This window comes from Artemia sp. Qi Xiang Cuo, chromosome 9 (assembly GCF_049724085.1).
Source record: "Artemia sp. Qi Xiang Cuo chromosome 9, ASM4972408v1, whole genome shotgun sequence".
NCBI classification, from domain to species: domain Eukaryota; kingdom Metazoa; phylum Arthropoda; class Branchiopoda; order Anostraca; family Artemiidae; genus Artemia; species Artemia sp. Qi Xiang Cuo.
In genome coordinates, this window is record NC_142802.1 from 40,387,148 (window position 1) to 40,409,381 (window position 22,234).

General features: G+C 35.8%; 1 protein-coding gene and 1 non-coding gene across 3 annotated transcripts in view; one reads left to right on the forward strand and one right to left on the reverse strand.

Annotated features, from left to right (window-relative positions):
* Vdup1 (arrestin family protein Vdup1) overlaps positions 1–11,202 on the reverse strand; it is a 217,409-nt gene extending 206,207 nt beyond the window's left edge. For both annotated transcript variants that reach the window (XM_089094027.1, XM_089094026.1), the window contains exon 1: positions 10,987–11,202. In XM_089094027.1, coding sequence (XP_088950153.1) covers positions 10,987–11,158 — 172 coding nt within the window. In that variant the 5' untranslated portion in view covers positions 11,159–11,202. The remainder of the gene's footprint in view (positions 1–10,986) is intronic.
* A 10,174-nt stretch (positions 11,203–21,376) lies between these two features.
* TRNAL-CAA (transfer RNA leucine (anticodon CAA)) lies at positions 21,377–21,459 on the forward strand. The gene has a single exon. It is a non-coding gene; the product is annotated as a tRNA-Leu (tRNA).
* The last annotated feature ends 775 nt before the right edge of the window (positions 21,460–22,234 follow it).

A 22,234-nucleotide genomic window follows, 5' to 3' on the forward strand; every position in this document is an offset into this window, starting at 1 on the left:
TGCCCCGAATTATAATCCCTTTCCCATTGCCATCAACTTTAATATGATCTTGACCACTTTCCATGAGATAAGTTAGGAGTCGTGTAAAATTTTAAAGATATGAGTGGGGCATTAGATTTCCAATTTTCAATACAATTGAATCCAATTCCTCCTTCTTTAATTGTGTTCCAGCAGCAGCAGCAGCAGAATCCTGAGGAGATGATTCCTTTTTGTGATCAATACCATTGGGCTTCGTTTGATAGGGCTTATGTTTGTCCACTCGGTGAAGTGCATCTTGAAGTAAAAGCAGTTTTTTATCATCCTCAATATTCTCGTTGTCAATGAATTTACATAGATTCTTCTCAAAGTGTTCCACGGGTGAGAGAGCCAGTTCTATTGGAGTCAATTTATAGGGTTTTGCCATTCTCTCTCTAGAGAAAACTGTTTACAAGTCCTGCAATTATTGGCAGTAAAAGTGTGAAAAAGCTACCGCACGCCTGAAGAAGTCGTTTCTTTTTAAAATTCTTTCCTTTCTTTTTAGAGGCCGATGTACGTACAATGGAACGATGTTGCTTTGCCTGTTGCTTAACTACTTCTGGAAGTTGAACCTTGCCCTCAGTCAAATTCAAATAAAGTTCAGATACTATATTAATGAAATCATTTTCAATACCATGTTTTAGTATGGTTTTCCTAAGCGATGGTTTTGAAGTGCTTAGAACTGAAAACAGATGTCTATTTTCACGTAGTTTCTTCAGTGTCATGATAGCAACTAATAAGTCTTTTTAGTGTTCACGGGGAGATATACTGTAATTTCATCGTCGAAATTATCTGTGACTACACGCAGATCCTCGGGTGTATTTTGATTAAGATCCAATAGGATATAGCCGTAGGGTTTATTAGTTGCCTGATTGTACGCTGAGAGCAGAAATTTAGGGGCGCCGGGTTATATCTGTTTATTGAGAGTTATTAGCGAGCTAGAATCACGAACAACTATGTAGATGATATAGTAGGTGCAGTTCAATGCAAGTGTTTGCATACATTTTCTCTGATGAAAGAGATTGTGTAGAACTAGAATAACGGAAATCTGTTCATGATGAGAGTGAACAGTGAACAGTTGTAGCATTTCCAGGGACCATTGTTCAATAGATTCAGCCAGATCGTCAATATTCAGCCAAGAGTTTGGTTCAATAATGCTGAAAACCTCAAGTCCCTGTATGAATTGTATCTGCACCAATTCCGCCGTGCCAATTGCTTTTATTTTATCGTATGACTCCTACCAAAAATGTAACAATAGTATATTTTTTTCGACTTTTCCACAAACATTTTATCATAATTTTCAATTATTTTAGTTAATAGTGTTTTTTTGCCCGACATTGACGGCCCACACAGAAACGATCTGAATGGTGTTTTAAATTGATACATCTTCCCTTCAATAGTTCACCTAGACAACTAACTGTAGACTATGACTGTCTAATGACTAAATGATTTCCCTACTAGTACTCCTTTCAAGAATAATAATGAGATGAAGACGAATAAAGAATCATATTTTCTTTTATTATACACACACACATAAAAAAGTAACAACACTTAAAAAATACTACATTGAACATGAAAGCACATTAAACATGAAAAAATACATTTTTTTTATTTATTTATAATAAAAAATACAAAATTTACATAGGCACTAGAAAAAACACTTAAATAAATACACACTTTTTTTTGTTTATTTATTTATAGAAAAAATACAACATTTATTAGAATAATGCACTTGAAATAATATAAAACACTTTTATTTACAGCATTTGGTTTGGGATCCCCGACCCCGTATGCTTTCGCAGATTTTACCGAAGGCTGAGTTTAAGATGAGTTTATAGACTTCTTCTTCAACCTTTATTTTCGCTTTTGAACGTTTACTGACAAAGGCGTCAATAAACGTTTTCATGTAGGACTTTTAGTCAAATTGGTGGGCTTTATGAATCTTTGTAACCTTGAAACCATTGGACACCATTCATTTCAATAGCACGTGATGAACAACGATATTCTGTTTCGGGTTTAGGTCGGCAATTAGTTTTTGTTTTGAAGGTACCCAGTGCATACTCCCGTCCTCTACTAAAGATAAATTGTAGGGGCTCAGAGAGTCCCTACCCACCGGTCTATTTATTCACGGAAAAACAAAGTCTTTTACCGAGTCATGGATTTCCATGGGTATTTCACCGTCAATTTCAAAAAACCATCCCTGTGCCCCATTCTCCTCAACACTAGCAATGTCGGGGAAATTCGGAGCACACGGATTGTCAAGCCATTTATAATTGCCATATGGCAAACAGTAGTGAGACATTGCCGATGGGTAAAGAGAATTCATATCCAAAAAAACCGCGTCCGTCTTTTCATCGGTGTGCTGTCCGGTCGGATCAGTTTTCATGATACGGTCCCCGTGAAAAACATAACCACCCCTCATTGATCTCTCTACAAACAGATGCTGATCCACATTGGCAATCAGACCTATTTCTTCTTTGCTGATTTTAAGTATCAAGTCCATCATCAAATTAGGAGGGGAAAAATAATAACCTAAATCCAACCCAAATTCCCCATAGATTTTATCCGTATTTTTGCATAGAATGTCCACAAGAGTGATTAAGTCACTAGCTAAGCAGATTTTACAACAATCCTATCCATTTTTACATCCACTCATAGCCAAAACCTTCTTAGCAAATTCGTAATCGCTAGTGGTGCACTCAATCTCAGTAAGAGAATTATAAAAAACTTTAATGGGCGGTAATGACACCTAATCTGGCCTTGAGCCAGAGTTGTAATAATGGTATGGATATATACCCTTATACGTTAATAAATCATAAATTTCATCATCGGTGACGTGTTTTTTGAGGAGGGGGAAGATATCAAAATTGTCACTTTTCTGTACCTGAATCAATTGACGTAAAGATTTGGGGAAGAAACTGAAAGAGTCTAAAAAACGGATTTTATTCAGGCACTTGTTACCCTTGTCTACTTTTTTCAACATGAATACTAGCAGTAGTAGCTTCTCCGATGATTTGGGTATGATATTATACGAAAAAGAACCATCTATCCATGCGTTATCCACAACTCCTCCCTTGGCAATGCGGGCCAACGCCGGTAAAACAAACTTTAAGTCGTAATTGGAATTGTGTATAAAAACAGGTACGAAATATTGTTGTCTAACGTTTAAATTGCATGACTGATGTGCTACCCCCCTAAAGTTACTCCCTCCCGATGTATTTTCCTGCCACAAATGATCATGGTCGATCACCTTCCACCTCCCCCATTCCCAACACCATCATCAAATTCTCCCTTGTAAACCCAACACATTTTACGATTTTTAATGGCCGGTATGTAATCTGGTGATAGGAGCATATGATAGTTTGTATAACGAAGGCGCAAAATTGCAGCGTTTGCTGTTTTGATTAGACTGACCAATGCTGAGCGCATGCAGTCTTCACTGTCACTCAACATCTCAACTACATCCAGCTCTTGCATGGTATTATTGGAATCTCGTTGTGTATGAGCGTAAGAGACCCCTATGGTTTAATGTATTTTAACAAGATTTGACTTTGACGGATTGCACACGTCTGTCAGTTTAGCTTCGCAGTCTAAAACGATCTTATTGCTCTGCAGGAGCGTGTTTTGGAATTTCTTAAAACGTAAGATCGCTCTATTTCTGCTTACCGTTTCCACAGCCTGGTATCCATGACGTTTACAGTGTTTCATGTGATGCTTTAACTTTAAATCAGAGCGAAATCTTGAGAGGCAAGTTGGACAGTAATAACGTGCCTCATGTTTCTTACCCTCACTTAGAACCCTACTAATATCGGTAATTGGATTAAAATGACCAGTTGAATCGGAGTCTGTGGGTGGAGTGTATAGAAGCAACACCCAATGTTCTACTGATTCAATTGAAGGAGCCCACACTGGAAATAATACCCCCTTCTTATCGGTACGCTGGCCCTCCTCAAATTCTGTTTCATACTGTAACACCGTGACACCAATCTTAAAATATGCACTATCCCACTCGAAAATATCCATTCCTTTTACTGTCACGTGGAATTGACGATTTAAATAATTAAAATCTACTTTGGGGAACATTAAACCCTCCCAACCATTAACTTACATTTTATCCAACTTTTTCCTAGTGACTTCTTTTTGAAGAGGTCTTTATGTGCCAATTAAAAATGCATACTTGAAGTACTGTAGCCTCGTATCGAAAACAGATTCTTTGTACCCCCTGACATCCCTCTAAATCTGAATGATATTTTAATTCAATTGCCCTCTTCCCAGCCCCACCTCTTAAAATAAAATCCTTTCTAAATCTAAAAATATTAACATTTAAACTCGCAATAAATAAAAACACCGACCCACTACCCCCCTCGTTATAATTTTCCCACTTACTTTGAATACTATTAGCCCAATTTAGAAAAACCTCCCCATAATTTGATAAATGCGGGCGAATTGCCCACATCTCTGTGTGCAAGTTTTTTGAATACATCTCACCCGCATTTTCATTAAAAAAATATATTTTTAGTGCTATTGATGCTTTTAAACTGACCCCCACCCCCACACCCCCCGCAGTTGTTCAAGAGTGGCTCGAATCTTATTAGTATATAAATGTGTAATGGCTGAGGGATCTGTTATTATATCCCCCAACACTAGAGAGTTGAATATATCACCAAGATTGGCGCTGTAGATTTTTATGTGGTGTAAGTCAGAGTTGGACAGAAAAAAATAAGAAAGAAGGGTTGTTGGTGTTGTTGCTGTATTACTACTACTAATACTAGCACTATGTGTATCATTAAGCGGAATGGTGGGGGGTGACACGTAATTGTCAATAGCACCACCCCCAGTCTGTTCAATTGCAATGGATGGAGATGGCATGAAGTCCCCTAGGCCTGTTAGTATGTATTCCAGGCTGTTTGGGGATAGCTGATCAAGCCAGCCTGTATGGTCCTGTGATGGAATTTCTTTATTAGGACCCGGTTCAAATGCACTAGTAACATCCCCTAAATGCTCACACATAAATCTATCTGTCCATTCCGGGTCCTCCATCATGTCAATGTCACAAGTTAAATCATCTAGGCTGCTCATGCCTCCAAAACAATAATTGAGGAAACCTCTATGCCATTCCTTATTGTCTAGAACCAATTCAGGTTCGTCTTTGAACTCCAGTGGTGGTGCTAGAATCGGTTCCGGTCCTCTAAATGTTGATGTTTTATGATCCAATGGCGCTGCTATTTCATTAATCTATAGAAAAAAGGTTTATTTTCTATGTGAAATAAGGATTATTTCATAAAGTTGAAAAATCATGTTCATTTCTAGTCGTATGTCTACCCGAATATTTAATAAGTACCATTTTTCCACACCAGCCACAAAACTCAATTCCTCCTAGAATTATTTAAACTAAATACTTACCCCCCGTCTCCCTCAGAAAGTTCATAAAAAAACAATAGCCTTATTTATAGCTGAAGAATTTTTATACTCGTATGTTTACCCGAATATTTAGTATCTACCATTTTTCCGTACCAGCCACAAATCTTAATTCTTCCTAGAATTATCTAAACTAGATACTGACCCCCCATCTCCCTCAGAAAGTTCAGAAAAACACAATAGCCTTATTTATAGTGAAGCATTTTTCTACTCGTATGTTTACCCGAATATTTAACACGTACCATTTTTCCATACCATCCACAAAACTCAATTCCTCCTAGAATTATTTAAACTAAATAGTTACCACCGCCCTAGAAAGTTCAGAAAGATGTAATAGCATTATTTATGTTGAAGCGTTTCTTAGTCGTATGTTTACCCGAATATTCAACACGTACCATTTTTCCATATCAGCCACAAAGCTCAATTTCTCCTATAATTATTTAAAGTAAATAGTTACCCCCCATCTCCCACAGAAAGTTCAGAAAAACACAATACCCTTATTTATAGTTAAGCATTTTTCTACTCGTATGTTTACCTGAATATTTAACACGTACCATTTTTCCCCATCCACAAAACTCAATTCCTCCTAGCATTTTATTTTTAAGTAAATAATCAGGTATGAGGTAGAGGTAAAATACCTACATTTACAAATTCAAACTTCATTTGTATGCCTGAAGCCCCTGGCAAAGCATGAAGGGAGGTTCCCTCACGATCTTGAGTAGACAAGACCGATGCATTATGAGAAAGCATACATTCCCTCTTGAATTTTCTGCCAGGTTATATAGAGGTCTGTGCAGAGCTTACACTGGCACGAGAGGGTCCTGGTTGGTCCAGAGAACTTGTAATGGATGGCCGTGCAGCTTGCATCAATGTGGTATCGTTCCATCTTGGTCTCTTTTCGGGGGGAGAGTAATTGTATGAATTCACCTCCTCCTTAAAAAAGAAGAAAAATTTAGTAAGGAAATAATAACCCCTCTTTTACAGATAAAATGCCCTCTAAAGTTGATTCTGTTATTTGTAGTGCTTTAGAAATATTTCAGTAAAGTTTCCCCCTGACAATTTCAACCCTGGACACCCACCTCCAAAACGACAATTACTAACAGTACAAAAAACATAAAAGATGTAAAAAAAGAAAAATTAAAAAATTTTGATGTTAAAATAATTAAATATTCTATTTAATAATATAAAAGCACACTCATTTTTCAATTTAAAAATTTGAGGAGCAAACCCCTAAGACAAAAGAGCTAAAATTTAATTTAAACGTTAGCTCACGTTTCCGGAAAAAAACTGGTAAAATTTCCCCCTGAAAATTTCATCCCTGGAAACCCCCCTCTTCATGTTAAATTAATCCCCGTACAAAATCCTCCTACTCTGTCAAAACTGCAAAATTCCACATTTTTGCTGATAAAAGCTTGAAAGATTCTCTTTACTAATAGAACAGCACACTCATTTTTCAATTTAAAAATTTGAGGAGCAAATCAATAAGACAAAAGAGCTAAAACTTAATTTAAAAGTTAGCTCACGTTTCCGAAAACAAAAACTGGTAAAATTTCCCCCTGAAAATTTAACCCCTGGAAACCCCCCCTCCTCATGTAAAATTAATCCACGTACCAAATAGTTATTCTCTGTCAACACTATAAAATCCCATTTTTCTTGTGATAAAAGCATGAATGATGGTCTTTAATCATAGAACAGAATAAACATTTTTCAATTTAAAATTTTATGAGCAAACTCCTAGGAAAAAAGAGCTAAAATTTATTTTAAAAGTTAGCTCACGTTTCCGGAAAAAAAACTGGTAAAATTTACCCCTGAAAATTTCATCCCTTGGAAACCCCCCCTCCTCAGGTAAAATTAATCCCCGTACAAAATCCTTCTACTCTGTCAAAAATGCAAAATTCCACATTTTTGATGATAAAAGCTTGAATGATTGTCTTTACTAATAGCACAGCACACTCATTTTTCAATTTAAAAATTTGAGGAGCAAATCCCTAAGACAAAAGAGCTAAAATTTAATCTAAAAGTTAGCTCACGTTTCCGGAAAAAAAAACTGGTAAAATTTCACCCCTGGACACCCCCCTTTTTTACAGAAGAAAAAATTAGTCTGCACAAAGAATTCCCCCCTCCCTCCTCCCTTACTTTCCATGCGATGAAATAGTTGGTTTTTTCACATCGTAAAACCCTCTTAATCATGGAATACAATTGAAAATAGAATATCTTTCGTCTGATTAGGCCAGAATACAATTTCTCTCTTTGTCAAGGAACACCCTTGTTGCTATTTCATAAACATGTGCCATTAATCTATGATAACATGAGCGTGCGAAATTTGGTCCCAAAACTGACTCTTCCTTTGTAACACAGAAGTTTCCATTTAAACAGATAAAGAAAACGCATTTTAATTAGAATGAATGAGGAAACTGTCATTTTTGAAGGAAATAACTAAAACTACAGAGTAGTGGGGGAGGGTTTTTGCTTACATAATAGAAAAAAGAGCGTACTTTGCGTTTTCTAGAGAGTATTCTTATACTATTGTAAGGTTTGTATTGTTGGAGGGGAGGGGGGCCTATGCCCCTGAATTTGAATTTACTGATAAACTGATTTTATCTGGAAATAAATTAAGAAATTTAGTAAACTCTACTCACATTGAAAATTGAAGTATCCATTGCTTTAAAGTTAATAATATTCAGTGTACTATCTATGATACGTTAAATCATAATGAAAATTAAATCGTAAGGTAAGAATATTTTATACAAAATCTCAAGGACGAATAAAAAACCAGTCCTTTTATTTTTAACCAATCACCAATCGAGTTACCGTATATTGAGCAAGCACCAATGTCTCTGATTGGCTCTTAAAAATGGATGTTGGCTCGAAAAACACTGCTTGAGTTATATAATTTCGAGCATACTCCCAAAACATGTTGGACTACTTTATACCATACCAGCTTTAAAAAAAAAAAATGTCCACGTGAAGCTGAAGTGTAATTCCATGCGCAATTGACAACAATAAGGCAATCTTCCAGATAACATGCATGGCCACTCTATACCGTGCCAGCTTTTTAAAATGTCTACGTCAAACGGGACATTCTTGTGCAATTCATATCAATAACAAAAACCTTGCCACCTTATTAAAATCTCCACGCGTATGGTTGTTACCATGCCAGCTTTTTTTTGCAATGTCCATGTCTAAGTATAGTGTCAAAGGCGTGGGTTTTCCATGTATTTTTTCATGTATCGTTCATATTGTATACACTTTTGAGCTTCTTGTATGCGTGAATGTATGGTTGAATGTATGGTTCGTATCTATTACACTTTTGAGCATATTCTTGTAGGCGTGAATGTATGGTTGAATGTATGGTTCAAATCAGCACCTAGGTTACTACTCGCGACATACCATTGATAAATTAAACATATTAATAAGGTAAATGATTTCGAACCCTTGAACTCTTTTTTTATGGTTTTCTTAACTCTATGCATCCGATGCGGTTGCAAAAGAAAAACATATCTGACATTCGGTCAAAATGGGGCGTTTTGCTTAAAAACTGATTTGCATGAATCAAGGAAAATAATGTTCCTTTGTTCAGAACTACTGGCTGTAAAGAATGGAATAAGAATAAATTTGTATATCAAATTAAATTTACGGTTGCAACCCCGTGTGATATACAAGCTTTGAAAAAAAAATATTATCAAGGATTTTGCTTCATAGTTGATCAACTTCTCGCTTCAGTTGCGCTTTTCGAAAAAAGAAATATTTAAGCCAATTGAGAGTTTCACAGCGTCGTTATTTAGTGTTAGTAGAGAGCTTGTGGCACGTAAAGGCAGAGAGGGATTTCAAAAGGGTCAACACTTCTCATTAAAATTAGACAAATTTTGGTTCTTTCGCATTATATGGGCCTCTCTAAAGAAGTCCAACAAGAGATGCTACAGTCAAACGGCAGAGGCGCTTTGAAAAACCCGTTTTTACAAGATGATTCATTGACACCGCTGAGAGAAATACTTCGTCTAGCGTGGTTTTAAGATATTTAAAGTTTTGTTTTTTGGAGTTTAGATGGGGAAAAAGGTACCTAGGTTCGGTTAGGTTACGTATTTAATATATGCAATGCTTTGCCCCCCCCCACCCCCCTAATGTGCAAATATATAGCCCAAATTTGTTTCTAAACTATTATATAGTCATCTTATTATATTTTACTTCATTAGCATTAACCAAACTTGACTTTTTAGAAAGGCCCATATAATGCGAAAGTACCCAAATTTTTAACCGGTAGTAGGTCTTTCATCAAGTTTATGAGGACCTGAAACTTGGTTGTATGTAGTATTATTCCACTAAGCGGATCTGGTAACTTTAAAAAATAATACTTTTCACGGCGGCCTAGTTTCCTAGAAATTTGACCCCCCCCCCCTGACAGGGTACTGACTTTTTATGAGCATGGGGAATTGTACTAGGTGAACAAAACCTTTTCAACCCCATATATCAACACCTGCCCTACTTGTAAAGTTTAAAAGGTTCTATGAAAATTTTTCCCGACTTTATTAATCATACACATGCATTCTCAGTTTGATAAAACACTAGCCTATTATACCCAAAGACTAGTACAGTTTCATTCCCCATTCAACACTTTTTCCTTATTTAAGGATCAATACCTTTGACAATTTTGTCCCAGGCTCCCCTCCCCCATAAGAAATTGAGTCAGATGTAGCCCTAGGCTATATACAAAACTTTGATTTTATTGATTTGCATTATTTTCTGTACTTATTTCTCATTAACAATTGGCTCATAAAGGAAAATAGTGCAAATTTGAACCAAAAAACAAAATCAGGAAGGTTTTATAGATATCCTGGTAAATTTTTCGTTATTCATATTATTAACTTACAAACAAAATAAATATGGCACTTAATGCCTTTTTTATGCTCTTTCCAAATATAATAGTTATTTTTGTCGGGAATGAATTTTACGCCCTCCCCTGTATATTCCAATTCAGGGTATATGTTTGCACATTGGGGGGGGGGGTAAATTTTATTTCTGATGTAAATGAGAGGTAAGTTTAAACTCCCCCCACCCCCTTAATATGCAAATATATACCCTCTATACATACAGCGTCAAATTCAAATTACAATTATTAAAAAACTTAGTTAATTTTGGTTAAATAAACATAGTTTTTCTTACTTTTCTCTTCAACGTCCTTATATTTTTCAATCCGCAGGTTTCAGGTAGAATGAAAGCGTGGCTTTTTATAGATATACGAACCTTGGCTATAGGTTTAGCTATTTGTGTCTTACGAAGCTTGGAATTATCTGACATATGTAGGCTACATGTAAGGTAATTGAAAACAATTTAGGTTTCTTTTCTCTTCAATATTCTTTATATTTGTGCATACTTTGAATGTTTCAGAGATAGAATGAAAGAGAGGCTTTTCCTATATATGCTAACTTAGGCCACATTTTAGCCTAGGCCTATATACATGCTAACTAAGCCAACAAAATAGAATTTTACCGAAACTTATTATCTTAAGACCTATTATATTTGTATTTTGCCTAGCTGATGTGTAACAAAACGTACCTAGCACCGGAGTTTCATCCTCAAGTTCCACAAGCACCCTTCCAGTCAGAAACTGGCCAGGAAAAAACAACAAATTGGTGTTATCAAACAAAATCAGAAATTTTGTCAGTTTTCGACTAGGTGGCACAGACACATTGTCACTAATTCTGCTCATTTTCGTACTGTATTCCATTTTTAATGTATTATTTTAAAGCCTTATTATATCCACGATTGCACGCTAACGATTAGTCATGATGGAACTGAATTTTGAAACCGGGTTTCTGCTGGTATCAGTCAACCTCTTTATTCTTCCTACCATCTACGGAGAGAGCCCTCAGGTAAGATAGTGTCAAAATTCAAGGTAATAAGCCAATTTTATAACAAAAAATTGCAGCAGAGCTGCTTTTATACAATCATAAGAAAAATTTAGTGCTTAGGCCACGCTTCATTGGCTCTTTTAAACCAACTTAAAAAGTGTTTTTTTTTCGATGACAATCAAACAGTTCGTGGTAACGAACTGTAAGTAAGGAGCGACTCGGCTCAATAGTAACCGAAACTCTAAAAAAAAAATTTTCAGAACAATAGATATATCAAAAGAATTGGCATATTATGCTGATATTAAATATGTAAGTTTCATTAAGTTTAGCCTTACCGATTAAAGGCTACGAGCCTGAGAAAATTTCCCTGACTTTCGAAAAAAGGAGGAAACACCCCCTAAAAGTATTAGAATATTACACGCCATCAGATTAAGCGTATCAGAAATCCCTACGGTAGTGGTTTCAAGGTCCTATCTGCGAAAATGTGGAATTTTGTATTTTTGCCAGGAAAAAGATTATGGACGCATGTTTGTTTGTTCGTTTGTTGTTTTTTTTTTTTTTTTTTTGTATTTCCCAGGGGTGATCGTATCGACCCCGTGGTACTAGAATATCATGATAGGGCTCATTCCAAAATTAATTAAAAGTTCTAGTGCCCTTTTTAAGTGACCAAAAAGATTGGAGGGCAACTTTGCCCCACCCCTTTTTTCCAAAAGTCGTCTGATCAAAATTTTGAGATAGCCATTCTGCTCATCACAGTTGAAAGGCCCAATAGTTGAAGTACACCTCTGGATATAATATGACCACTCCACAGTCCCAGGGGAAAATTCTTTAAGTCATAAAATATGCCCATTTTTACACATAGTATTTGTTATTGGGAAGTATGTATACATTTTTGAGTGGGGGGGGGGTGAATTTTTTGTTGGGGGTTTTTCCAAGGGGTAATTTTATATGGGGAGGGAAGTTTTCAAAGGGTGAACTTGTCAGGGGAAATTATACACTGGGAGAATTTGTCAGAATTCCTATACAAAATTATTTTTAAATGTCTTGCTTTCTCTTTCCAGTCTCAATTTTACGCGTGGAGTTGTTAAGGGTAATTGTCAAAGGTAAATTTTCCCCGGGATTGAATTGCCTAGAGGATATTTCCGTGGGGAAGGGGGTTTCTCCGTGGAGGTAGGGCCAGATTTCCTGGCATTACTTAGAAACGATCAGAAATTAAATTTATAAAAATAAGTTTATTCAACTGAAAGTAAGGAGCAACATTAAAACTTAAAGCCAACAGAAATTATTACGTATATGATTGGGTTCACTCCCTTGTCAATACCTCGCTCTTTAAGCCAAAGATTTTTTAGTAATTTCATAAGAGATATTTATTCTAATTAAACGGTTAAAATTGACAATTTTAAGTCAAAACATTCAACAACCAACAATTCAAGTAACTCATTCTGGTCTCTTCTGACGAATTATATTTTGTCTAGGCCAATCAAATAATAAGGTTTCTAGGATTATTTTTAAGCTAATCAGAATTTGTTTTCAAGTTTTTTATTGTGCATCGGGGTCAGAAAACGGGAGGATCGGGGTCAGAAAACGGGAGGGGCTCCTAATTCTTGCCATAGGATTTCTTACAGAAGAGGTTGTCAGATCTCAAAACAAACTTAGTGTAAATAGGAATATGCGCCCTAGTAGGGTTTCAATTGGTAGGGGTATTTGCCCCCTCCCTAGATTTTGATAAAATCTTTTTTTGGTATTTTCATTGAAAAATACCTTTTTGGTATTTTCATTGAAAACATTGACCATCCCCCCTTAGAATTTGAAAATACATGTAGCTCTTCGCTCCCTGCATTTTCATGAATTGACTCCACCTCGTCCTAGTTGTACTTTTGGGGAAATTGTTGCTGATATGATTTCTTTTGGGGAACAAGGTTTAATTACGAGAATTAGGGTATCTTTAAATAGTTTTCATAAGCACATTTAATACAAGGAGGTATCAGAACCCAGCAAAACATGGTGGGAACTAAGATATCGGTTTACAGTAATGCCATTCTGTGACCTACGAATGATCCAGGCTCTATGGTATCAAAATGCATTCTTGCTAAATTGGTTGCAAGATGTGATTCAACAAAGCCAAGTCCGCAGTTAGCTATGGTATCAAGTGCTTATATTCGATTTGTCCTTTGTGAGGGAAGTGTAACGTTTATATCATCTGCATCCATAAGAATGGTAGATGGGATCTTAATAAAAGAATGTTTTTTAAGCATAAGTTGAGAAAATAAAGAGGGCCAAGATTCACCTGACTTTATGTCTTCCCCAAGAACAAAGAGATGTAAAACGAGGCATCTAGCGGGCAAACACCATTGTTTAAGCATATAGACAGGGCGTTTAAGGAAATTTTTGTTTGTTTTTGAAAGTGATGAGAGGTTACCATAAAGAAAAAGATATAAGACTGCTAAGAGTACTGCAAATAATATTTACAGTCTTTGAACTTTGCTTCATATTTGAACCTTGTCCTTTTCAAACCTAAATAAACTTTGAACTTTGAATCTGAATCATAGGCAGCGCAATCGCGCTGCCTAAGTAAAGGACGATGTTGGCACAATGTATTATTTATTTTTGTTTTTTGTTTTTCATACCAGGGCGCTTCGTATCAAAGGAGCTGTCGTGGAAACTTCGAAAAGGGCTCATTCGATTGGCAATTGCAGTGGCTAGTGCCCTTTTTAATACTCGAAAGTGATTGGAGGCCAACTAGCCCCCCCCCCCCCGCCCATCATTCCCCCAAACACATCCAATCAAAATTTTGAGATAGTCATTTTGTTCAGCGTAGTTGATTTCCAGATAGAAAATATGTTTTTGAGGAGGATACTCGCCCACAGCCCTCAGGGCAAGGGTTTTACGTTATGCTCTGGGGGTATATAAAAACGATGTTGACACAATGTATTATTTATTAAGTTTTTCCTTTACAATATGGCAGATCGTATCGAAGAGGTTGTCGTAAAAAATTCGAAAAGCGCACATTCAATTGGAAATTGGAGTGGCTTGTGCCCTTTTTAATAGTCAAAAGTGATTGGAAGGCGACTAACACCCCTTCCACGCCCACCATTTCCCGAAACACATCCAATCAAAATTTTGAGATGGCCATTTTGTTCGGCGTAGTTGATTTCCTCATAGAAATTATGTTTTTGAGGAGGACACTCCCCTACCCATCAAAAGTTACGCGCCTGAGAAAATTCGGCTGATTTTCGAAAAAAGGAGGAAAGACCCCCTAAAAGCTATAGAACCTTAATGAAAATCACACCATCATATTCAGCGTATCAGAGAACCCTACTGTAGAGGTTTCAAGCTCCTATCTACAAAAATGTGGAATTTTTCATTTTTTGCCAGAAGAAAGATCACGGATGCGTGTTTATTTGTTTTTTTGTTTTTTTTGTCTTTTCCCCAGCGGTAATAGTATTGACCCAGTGGTTCTAGAATATCATAAAATGGCTTATTAGAACAGAAATTAAAAGTTCCAGTGCCCTTTTTAAGTGACTAAAAAAATGGAGGTCAAATACCACCCTTTCCACGCTCATTTTTTCTCACAGTCCCCCGATTAAAATTTTGAGATAGCCATTTTGTTCAACACAGTCGAAAATTTAATAAATATGTCTTTTAGGATGACTTAATCCCCCACAGTTCCCAGGGGAAGGGATACAAGTTATGAACTTTGCCCATTGCTTACATATTGTATTGGTTATTGGGAAGTATACAGACATTTTCAGGAAGGATTTTTTTCTGGTGGGGGGGGGGTAGAGGAGAGGGTTACTCAGGATAATCTTTCCGTGGAGGATGCTTCTTTGGGGTAAGGGACATTTCTATGAAGGGGGTGCCGGATTTCCCAGCATTATTTAAAAAAAGATCAGAAATTAAATTTAAAAAAAAAAGTTTTTTCAACTGAAAGTAAAAAGCAATATTAGAACATAAAACAAACAGAAATTATAACGTATTCGAAGGGGGTCACCCCCAAGTCAATATCACGCACTTTACGCTACAGTTTTTGTTAGCGCTTTCAAAAGAGCTATCTATTCTAATTAAACTGCCGATGTGATTCAGGGGTTTGTTAATTAAATTTTTTTTTAAATTTTAACGTAAAGAGCGTTGTATTGAATAAGGGGAGACCCCCATCATATGATTAATAAAATATACGTAATAAAAAAAAAACAATAAAAAAAAAACAAGCACTGCGTCTCAACAGTAATCGAAAATGATAAAAACCAGACTTTGATGTTAATAAATGTATCAAAAGAATGGGCTTATAATGATGGTTCTAAATATATACATTTTATTAAGTTTAGTATTATTCATCAAAGGCTACGAGCCTGAGAAAACTCCCCTTATTTTTGAAAGAGGGAGGAAAAGCCCCCTACAAGTGAATGAACTTTAATGAAAATAACACTGTTAGATTAAGCGTATCTGAAAACTCTGTTACATAGATTTCAAGATCGTATCCTCCAAAACCTGCAACTTTGTATTTTTTGCTAGAAGAAAAATCTACGAATAGCCTATAGAAGTTCGTTACCTAAGTTAATTTGTAAATTACGTCAGAACCAAATTTAGAGACAGTCATTTAGCAAAAGAAAAGTAAAATTTTTATGCAAATTTTGTTTACTTATTCAATGGCCTTTGAGCCAAAATAAAAGCTGCATTAACTAAAAAACGATAAGAAATTAAATAAAAAAAAACAAGTTTTTTAAACTGAAAGTAAGGAGCGACATTAAAAATTAAAACGAACAGAAATTATTCCGTATATGAAAGGGGCTTGCCCCTCCTCAACCCCTTGCGCTTTACGCTAACGTTTGACTCTGTCTCACAACTTTATTTTTTAAAACAATAAAAAACTTTAGCGTAAAGAGCGAGGCGTTGAGGAAGGGACAGTCCCTTTCGTATACGGAATAATTTCTGTTCTTTTAAGTTTTAATGTCGCTCCTTACTTTCAGTTTAAAAAACTGGTTTTTTTTTATTTAATTTTTAAAACGAGTCGGAGCGTATTTTATTTTGATCCGAGTCAGAATTCTTTTTTGCACTTGTTCTCACACGCGGTTTGAAAACGGGCTAATTCCTACCACATTGCTAAAAAAGTAGGATAAAAAAAAAACGTTAACTGCTAAATCTTAGCAAAAATGAGCCAAGTCCTAACTTGGCTCAAACTTAAAAAAAAAACTTACCCCTACTAGTTGCCAAAACGGTTAAAGTTTAAAGTTCATAATTTTCGTTAAGCAGTTAAAAAAGAGGCAAGTATTGACTTGTCCGAGCTACGTACTGAGTCAGCACCAAAACGAGGTAAGCCCTGAGTAGGTAAAAAAACGATCTAAGGTTTGAAACAGTACTAAAACTTATAATTCCAGACTCAATGGAAAAACAGACCAAGTCCTTTTTTGCAAAAAGCCAAATCCACACCCGATCAGAAAACGAGAAAGGTCCTTATTTGGTACAAAAAAGAGGAAATAAGTTATGTTGTGCTGCTAGAAGGAACACGGTTTCCTCCGTCTGCAAAAAAGACCAAGGTTCTTGCCTACTCTAAAAAGATTTCAATCCGGAGTTTCTGTGACATGGTATGAAAACCAGTTAAGTTCTGATTTAATATGCCAAAACGAGCATGCTGCAGGATTTTAATAGCATGGTACAAAACTAGCTAGCTCCAAACTAAAAACAAGCTAGGTCTAAGGTTCGGTCTGAGTCAGTGAAAAAAAACGGGATAAGCTATGATTGTGTGTGAATATGGGCCAATTGGGCAAGACGAGCTAAGCCCAGCCTACAGAATGACTCGATATGAATGCGAACTAACCCAGAAACACACTAAGTCCGACTAAGGGAACAAAACTAAGCACAAACTACAGAATGTCTGTTATGCGCTATGAAAACAAGCTAATTTTCCATAATCAGAGCAGAATGAACTTAGAAACTGGAGAAAAAAGCCTGAGCGGTAAGATCAAAGTATTACTGCTCAGTCTTACCTTTTAACATCTGAGAGCTACCTTTTAAGATTTATCTTAAAAAATCATTTGTTGTCAAAAGGTGCAAGATCTTAGCAGAATGATTAGCCAAAAACATCCCTAAAATGATTGCAAACGCTCAATTTGCCTTCCAAAATGAAAACGTTTTGCAGATGTTACATACTGTTGGAAGATGCAGCAAAAATAGCATGATGGAACATAGAGCCACTTGTGGGAATATTTGTAGATTATGAAAGAGTCTTTGGTCATATCATAGCCTAAAGAAAAAGCTGTGCAAAATAATAGATCAACTCCAATTTTCAAAAAAAAGAAGAATAGAACGTATTACAGCTTTTTAACGTATCATCATTTTAAGGCTATAATAAATGGATTCTAAGCAAGTAAAGAGATGTCTTGACAAAACTATGCAAGGGTAGGCCTTCCACGAGGATAATAGCTGGTCCTAAAATCTTCAACTATTTTAATGAGCAGTTTACCATTGTCAAGACCCTATGTTGCAAGCTTTTTTCCAGGCGAATCGTTATTTTTTGGGGAAGGGGGGGGGGGAGTAAATTTTTTAATCAAGTAACTATTATCGGAAAAATAAAACAATCTTATTTTTTGTCAACTAATCAATAGGAAAAACACAAAGTTTGTTCAAGTTCGTCGAAGGTTAGTGCCCTCAAGAGGGGGAAGGGGTAGAGATAGATATTTTAAGACATCTTCTTTGAGTATAGTTTAGGCTCTGAATAAATTCTGAAAATTTTATTCACCTAGCTCAACTGCTGTCCAAGGTGGCAAAACGACCCTCGGCTACATTTTACCAGGAACCTTATATCATCAATAGTAACAATAAACACGAAGAGTATTGAATTTTGGTAACTGCGTTTCCAGGATCTCATTTGGACCTCAGCACTTTAATAATAAAAGAGGGTAAAGGTAGGGTAAAGGGCAGAGATTAGAAAAAAATAAATATAACATTAGATTCTCCATTTAATGCTCTTTCAAAATATAATAATTGTTACCATCGCAATTGTATCCCTGTTTGCCTTCCCCTATTGGTAATGGGGTGAAATATAGCCCTAGGCTACATACATAAGTTTGACAATTTTGTGGCTTTGCCATTATCTTTTGTACTTATATCTCAGTTAAAAATTGATTCATAATCATAGACAGCGCAATAGCGCTGCCTATGTAAAGAACGATGTTGATTGTTGGCACAATGTATTATTTGTTTGTTTTTTTTTTAGACCCGGGCACTTCGCATAAAAGGAGTTGTCGTAGAAACTTCGAACAGGGCTCGTTCGATTGGAAATTGAAAGGGCTAGTGCTCTTTTTTATAGTTAAAAGTGATTTAAGGGCAACCAATCCCCTCCCACGCCCATAATTTTTCCAAACAAATCCAGTCAAATTTTTTTAGATAGCCATTTTGTTCAACGTAGTTGAAGGGTCTGGAAATTATGTCTTTGAGGACGACCAGCCCCTACAGCCCTCAGGGCAAGGGTTGTAAGTTATGCCCTTGGGCACATTAGGTTTTTATAGAAAGGGTGGTCGTATAAACTTCCGAAGGGGCTCATTGGATTGTTAATCAGAAGTTATTGTGCCCTTTTTAAGAATAAAAGTGATCGGAGGGCAGCTACACCCCCCCCCCCCACACACAAACTCACGTCGTATTTTACCGAAATGCATCCAATTGAAATTTTGAGATAGTCATTTTGTTCAAAATAGTCTAAAGATCATATAGCAAGGCTTTTGGGGTGAAAAGTAAGTAGAGTAGTAAGTTATACTTCTAGGAGACATATAGCAATTTCTACGTTATTCTATAGAAGCTCTTCACCTTTTCAAAGAGAGTGAGTATCCTCTCACATGACATTATACTTCTAGCAGACATATAGCAATTTCTACGTTATTCTATAGAAGCTCTTAAACCAGTGGTAAACCCGTATCAGAAAACCTGCGTGACTTGTTTAGCTGCCAATATATATCAATTATTTTTTTGTATATATTCAGGTTTCGGCCCCAATTACTTGAAAATTTACATTGAATTACACGTGGATATGTGTGTGGATTTTCAAGTAATTGGGTTACCAGGGCCAGTTACCTATTACTATGAACGATACTTACCTTACCAGACGGGTTTTCTGAGGTAACACCCATTTTTGGAGGTCAAACAGAGAGAGAGCTGGCGGTCACACTAACTTGATTAGTAGTTGGAATCGGAAAAGTTTTAACGGACAAGTTTTTCTGACACAATTTACAGACCAGATTTCTAGTTCATATATTTTTTGATAACTTGATAGGTGATTTGAATAAAAGGAATTCAAATATTTTGTCTATGAAATAGAAGCTAACTCAATTTGCGAAAAGGTATTTCCATTTGCACAACTCTGATCTGATTGAATTGTTGCCGACAATGAGATTTAATCACTGCTAAGCCTATTGTTATTGCGAGAGAGTTACCCAATTTACAGCTTAGTGTTAACTGACAGAGTTCCAAATACGAACATTTTGAAAAGTAGACAAAAAATCGGACATTATAATCAGAATTATTTGATTAACATTTAAAAAGGAGTAATGAGATATATGATCTGTATAATACACAAGTGATGTTTGATAAGTATTGTCAATTTAAAATATGATCTAACGTTCCCTTCGCCCCCTTCGTTCCCTTCGTTCCCTTTCTGTTAAATAAATAATTCTTATATTTTTTCCGTTCAATAAATAGTTCTTATATTTTTTCCGTTCAATTGAAAAATTGAAAAATTCAATTGATTTTTTCTTTACATGGTGTTCGTTCAAAAAGCGAGGATTTCTGTTAAATAAATAATTCTTATATTTTTTCCGTTCAATTGAAAGCGAGGATTTCTGTTAAATAAATAATTGTTATACCTTTTAAAATAGCTTTACGGGGTTTGAAGGACTCTGTTGTTTTATTCCGTGTGATTTTTTCTTTACATGGTGTTCGTTCAAAAAGCGAGGATTTCTGTTAAATAAATAATTGTTATACCGTTTAAAATAGCTTTACGGGGTTTGAGGGACTTTGTCGTTTTATTCCGCGTGATTTTTTCTTTACATGGTGTTCGTTCAAAAAGCGAGGATTTCAGTTAAATAAACAATTCTTATATTTTTTACGTTCAATTGAAAACTAGGATTTCTGTTAAATAAATAATTGTTATACCTTTTAAAATAGCTTTACGGGGTTTGAGGGGATCTGTCGTTTTATTCCGTGTGATTTTTTCTTTACATGGTGTTCGTTAAAAAAGCGAGGATTTCTGTTAAATAAATAATTCTTATATTTTTTTCCGTTCGATTGAAAGCGAGGATTTCTGTTAAATAAATAATTGTTATACCTTTTAAAATAGCTTTACGGGGTTTGAGGGACTCTGTCGTTTTATTCCGTATGATTTTTTTATTAACATGGTGTTCCTTCAAAAAGCGAGGATTTCTGTTAAATAAATAATTCTTATATTTTTTCCGTTCAATTGAAAGCGAGGATTTCTGTTAAATAAATAATTGTTATACCTTTTGAAATAGCTTTACGGGGTTTGAGGGGCTCTGTCGTTTTATTCCGTGTGATTTTTTCTTTACATGGTGTTCGTTCAAAAAGTGAGGATTTCTGTTCAATAAATAATTCTTATATTTTTTCCGTTCAATTGAAAGCGAGGATTTCTGTTAAATAAATAATTGTTATATTAATTTAGACGAGGTTACGTGCGCGCACGTAACCTCGTCTAAATTAACCTTAAAAAAATGAAATAAAGCTATGTCGACTTTGCATATTTTATTCAACATAACCGAGAAAGCGCTGGAGGGGAGCATTCCTGTCGACTTTTGGGGGATGTTTCCCCCATTTTTCGATAATCATGCAATTTTCTCAAGCTCTTTTCTCAAGGTCATAGCTTTTGACTGACAACACTAACATCAAAACTTGACTTGGTGTGCTTTACCTTGTCACAGTTACATTCTGTTGATTTTCATAGTTCATTTTGAATTTCTTTCATTGAAATACAAGAGTTTTTTGAAGTTCATGAGAGAGAGACGACAAACACACAGAGACAACACACACAAAGAGACGACACACACAGAATGAAACTGAATTACAATATGAACATCATCAGGAATTGTTTACAAGTCAGGTTGGCCGAGTGGTTAAGGCGCTAGACTCAAGATCTGGTCCCCATACGGGGTCGTGGGTTCGAACCCCACACCTGACAATTTTTTTTCTTATTTAATTTTTTTATTTAATCATTTCTTGTGATTTCACTAAATAGCTTCTGTAAAAGGATTTATGCAGAACCTAAATTTTTAGGGCCTTTAATAGATTAAATTAAATAAAAAACTAGAAAAGTGCAAAATTTTCAAACTCTATTATGAATATTTTTAAGGCAGAGAAAAAAGTAAGCTCTCGTTTGAGATTTACAAGTTACACTTAATGACAACATTACTCTGACCAATAACTGCTCACATGTCGGTCTGTACGCGTGGTTAAGGTGATAGACTTAAGATCTGGTCTCCATATGGGATCATGGGTTCGAGTCCCACACCTGACAATTTTTTTTCTTATTCTAATTCTTTGGAAACAGCCTCTATTTCTGACCGTTTAAGTTTTGATGTTAGTGTTGTCAGTCAAAAGTTATGACTTTGAGAACAGAGCTTGAGAAAATTGCCTGATTATTGAAAAATGAGGCAACATCCTCCAAAAGTCAACAGGAATGCACCCCTCCAGCGATTTGTCGGATATGTTGAATAAAATATGCAACGTCGACAAAGCTTTATTTCATTTTTTTAAGGTTAATTTAGACGAGGTTCTGAATTTTCTTAGAGAAGAGAAAAAAGTTAGCTCAATTCTAAACTTTACCAATGAAACTGAATTACAATATGAATATGATCAAGAATTGTTTACAAGTCAGGTTGGCCGAGTGGTTAAGGCACTAGACTTAAGATCTGGTCCCCATATGGGGTCGTGGGTTCGAGTCCCACACCTGACAA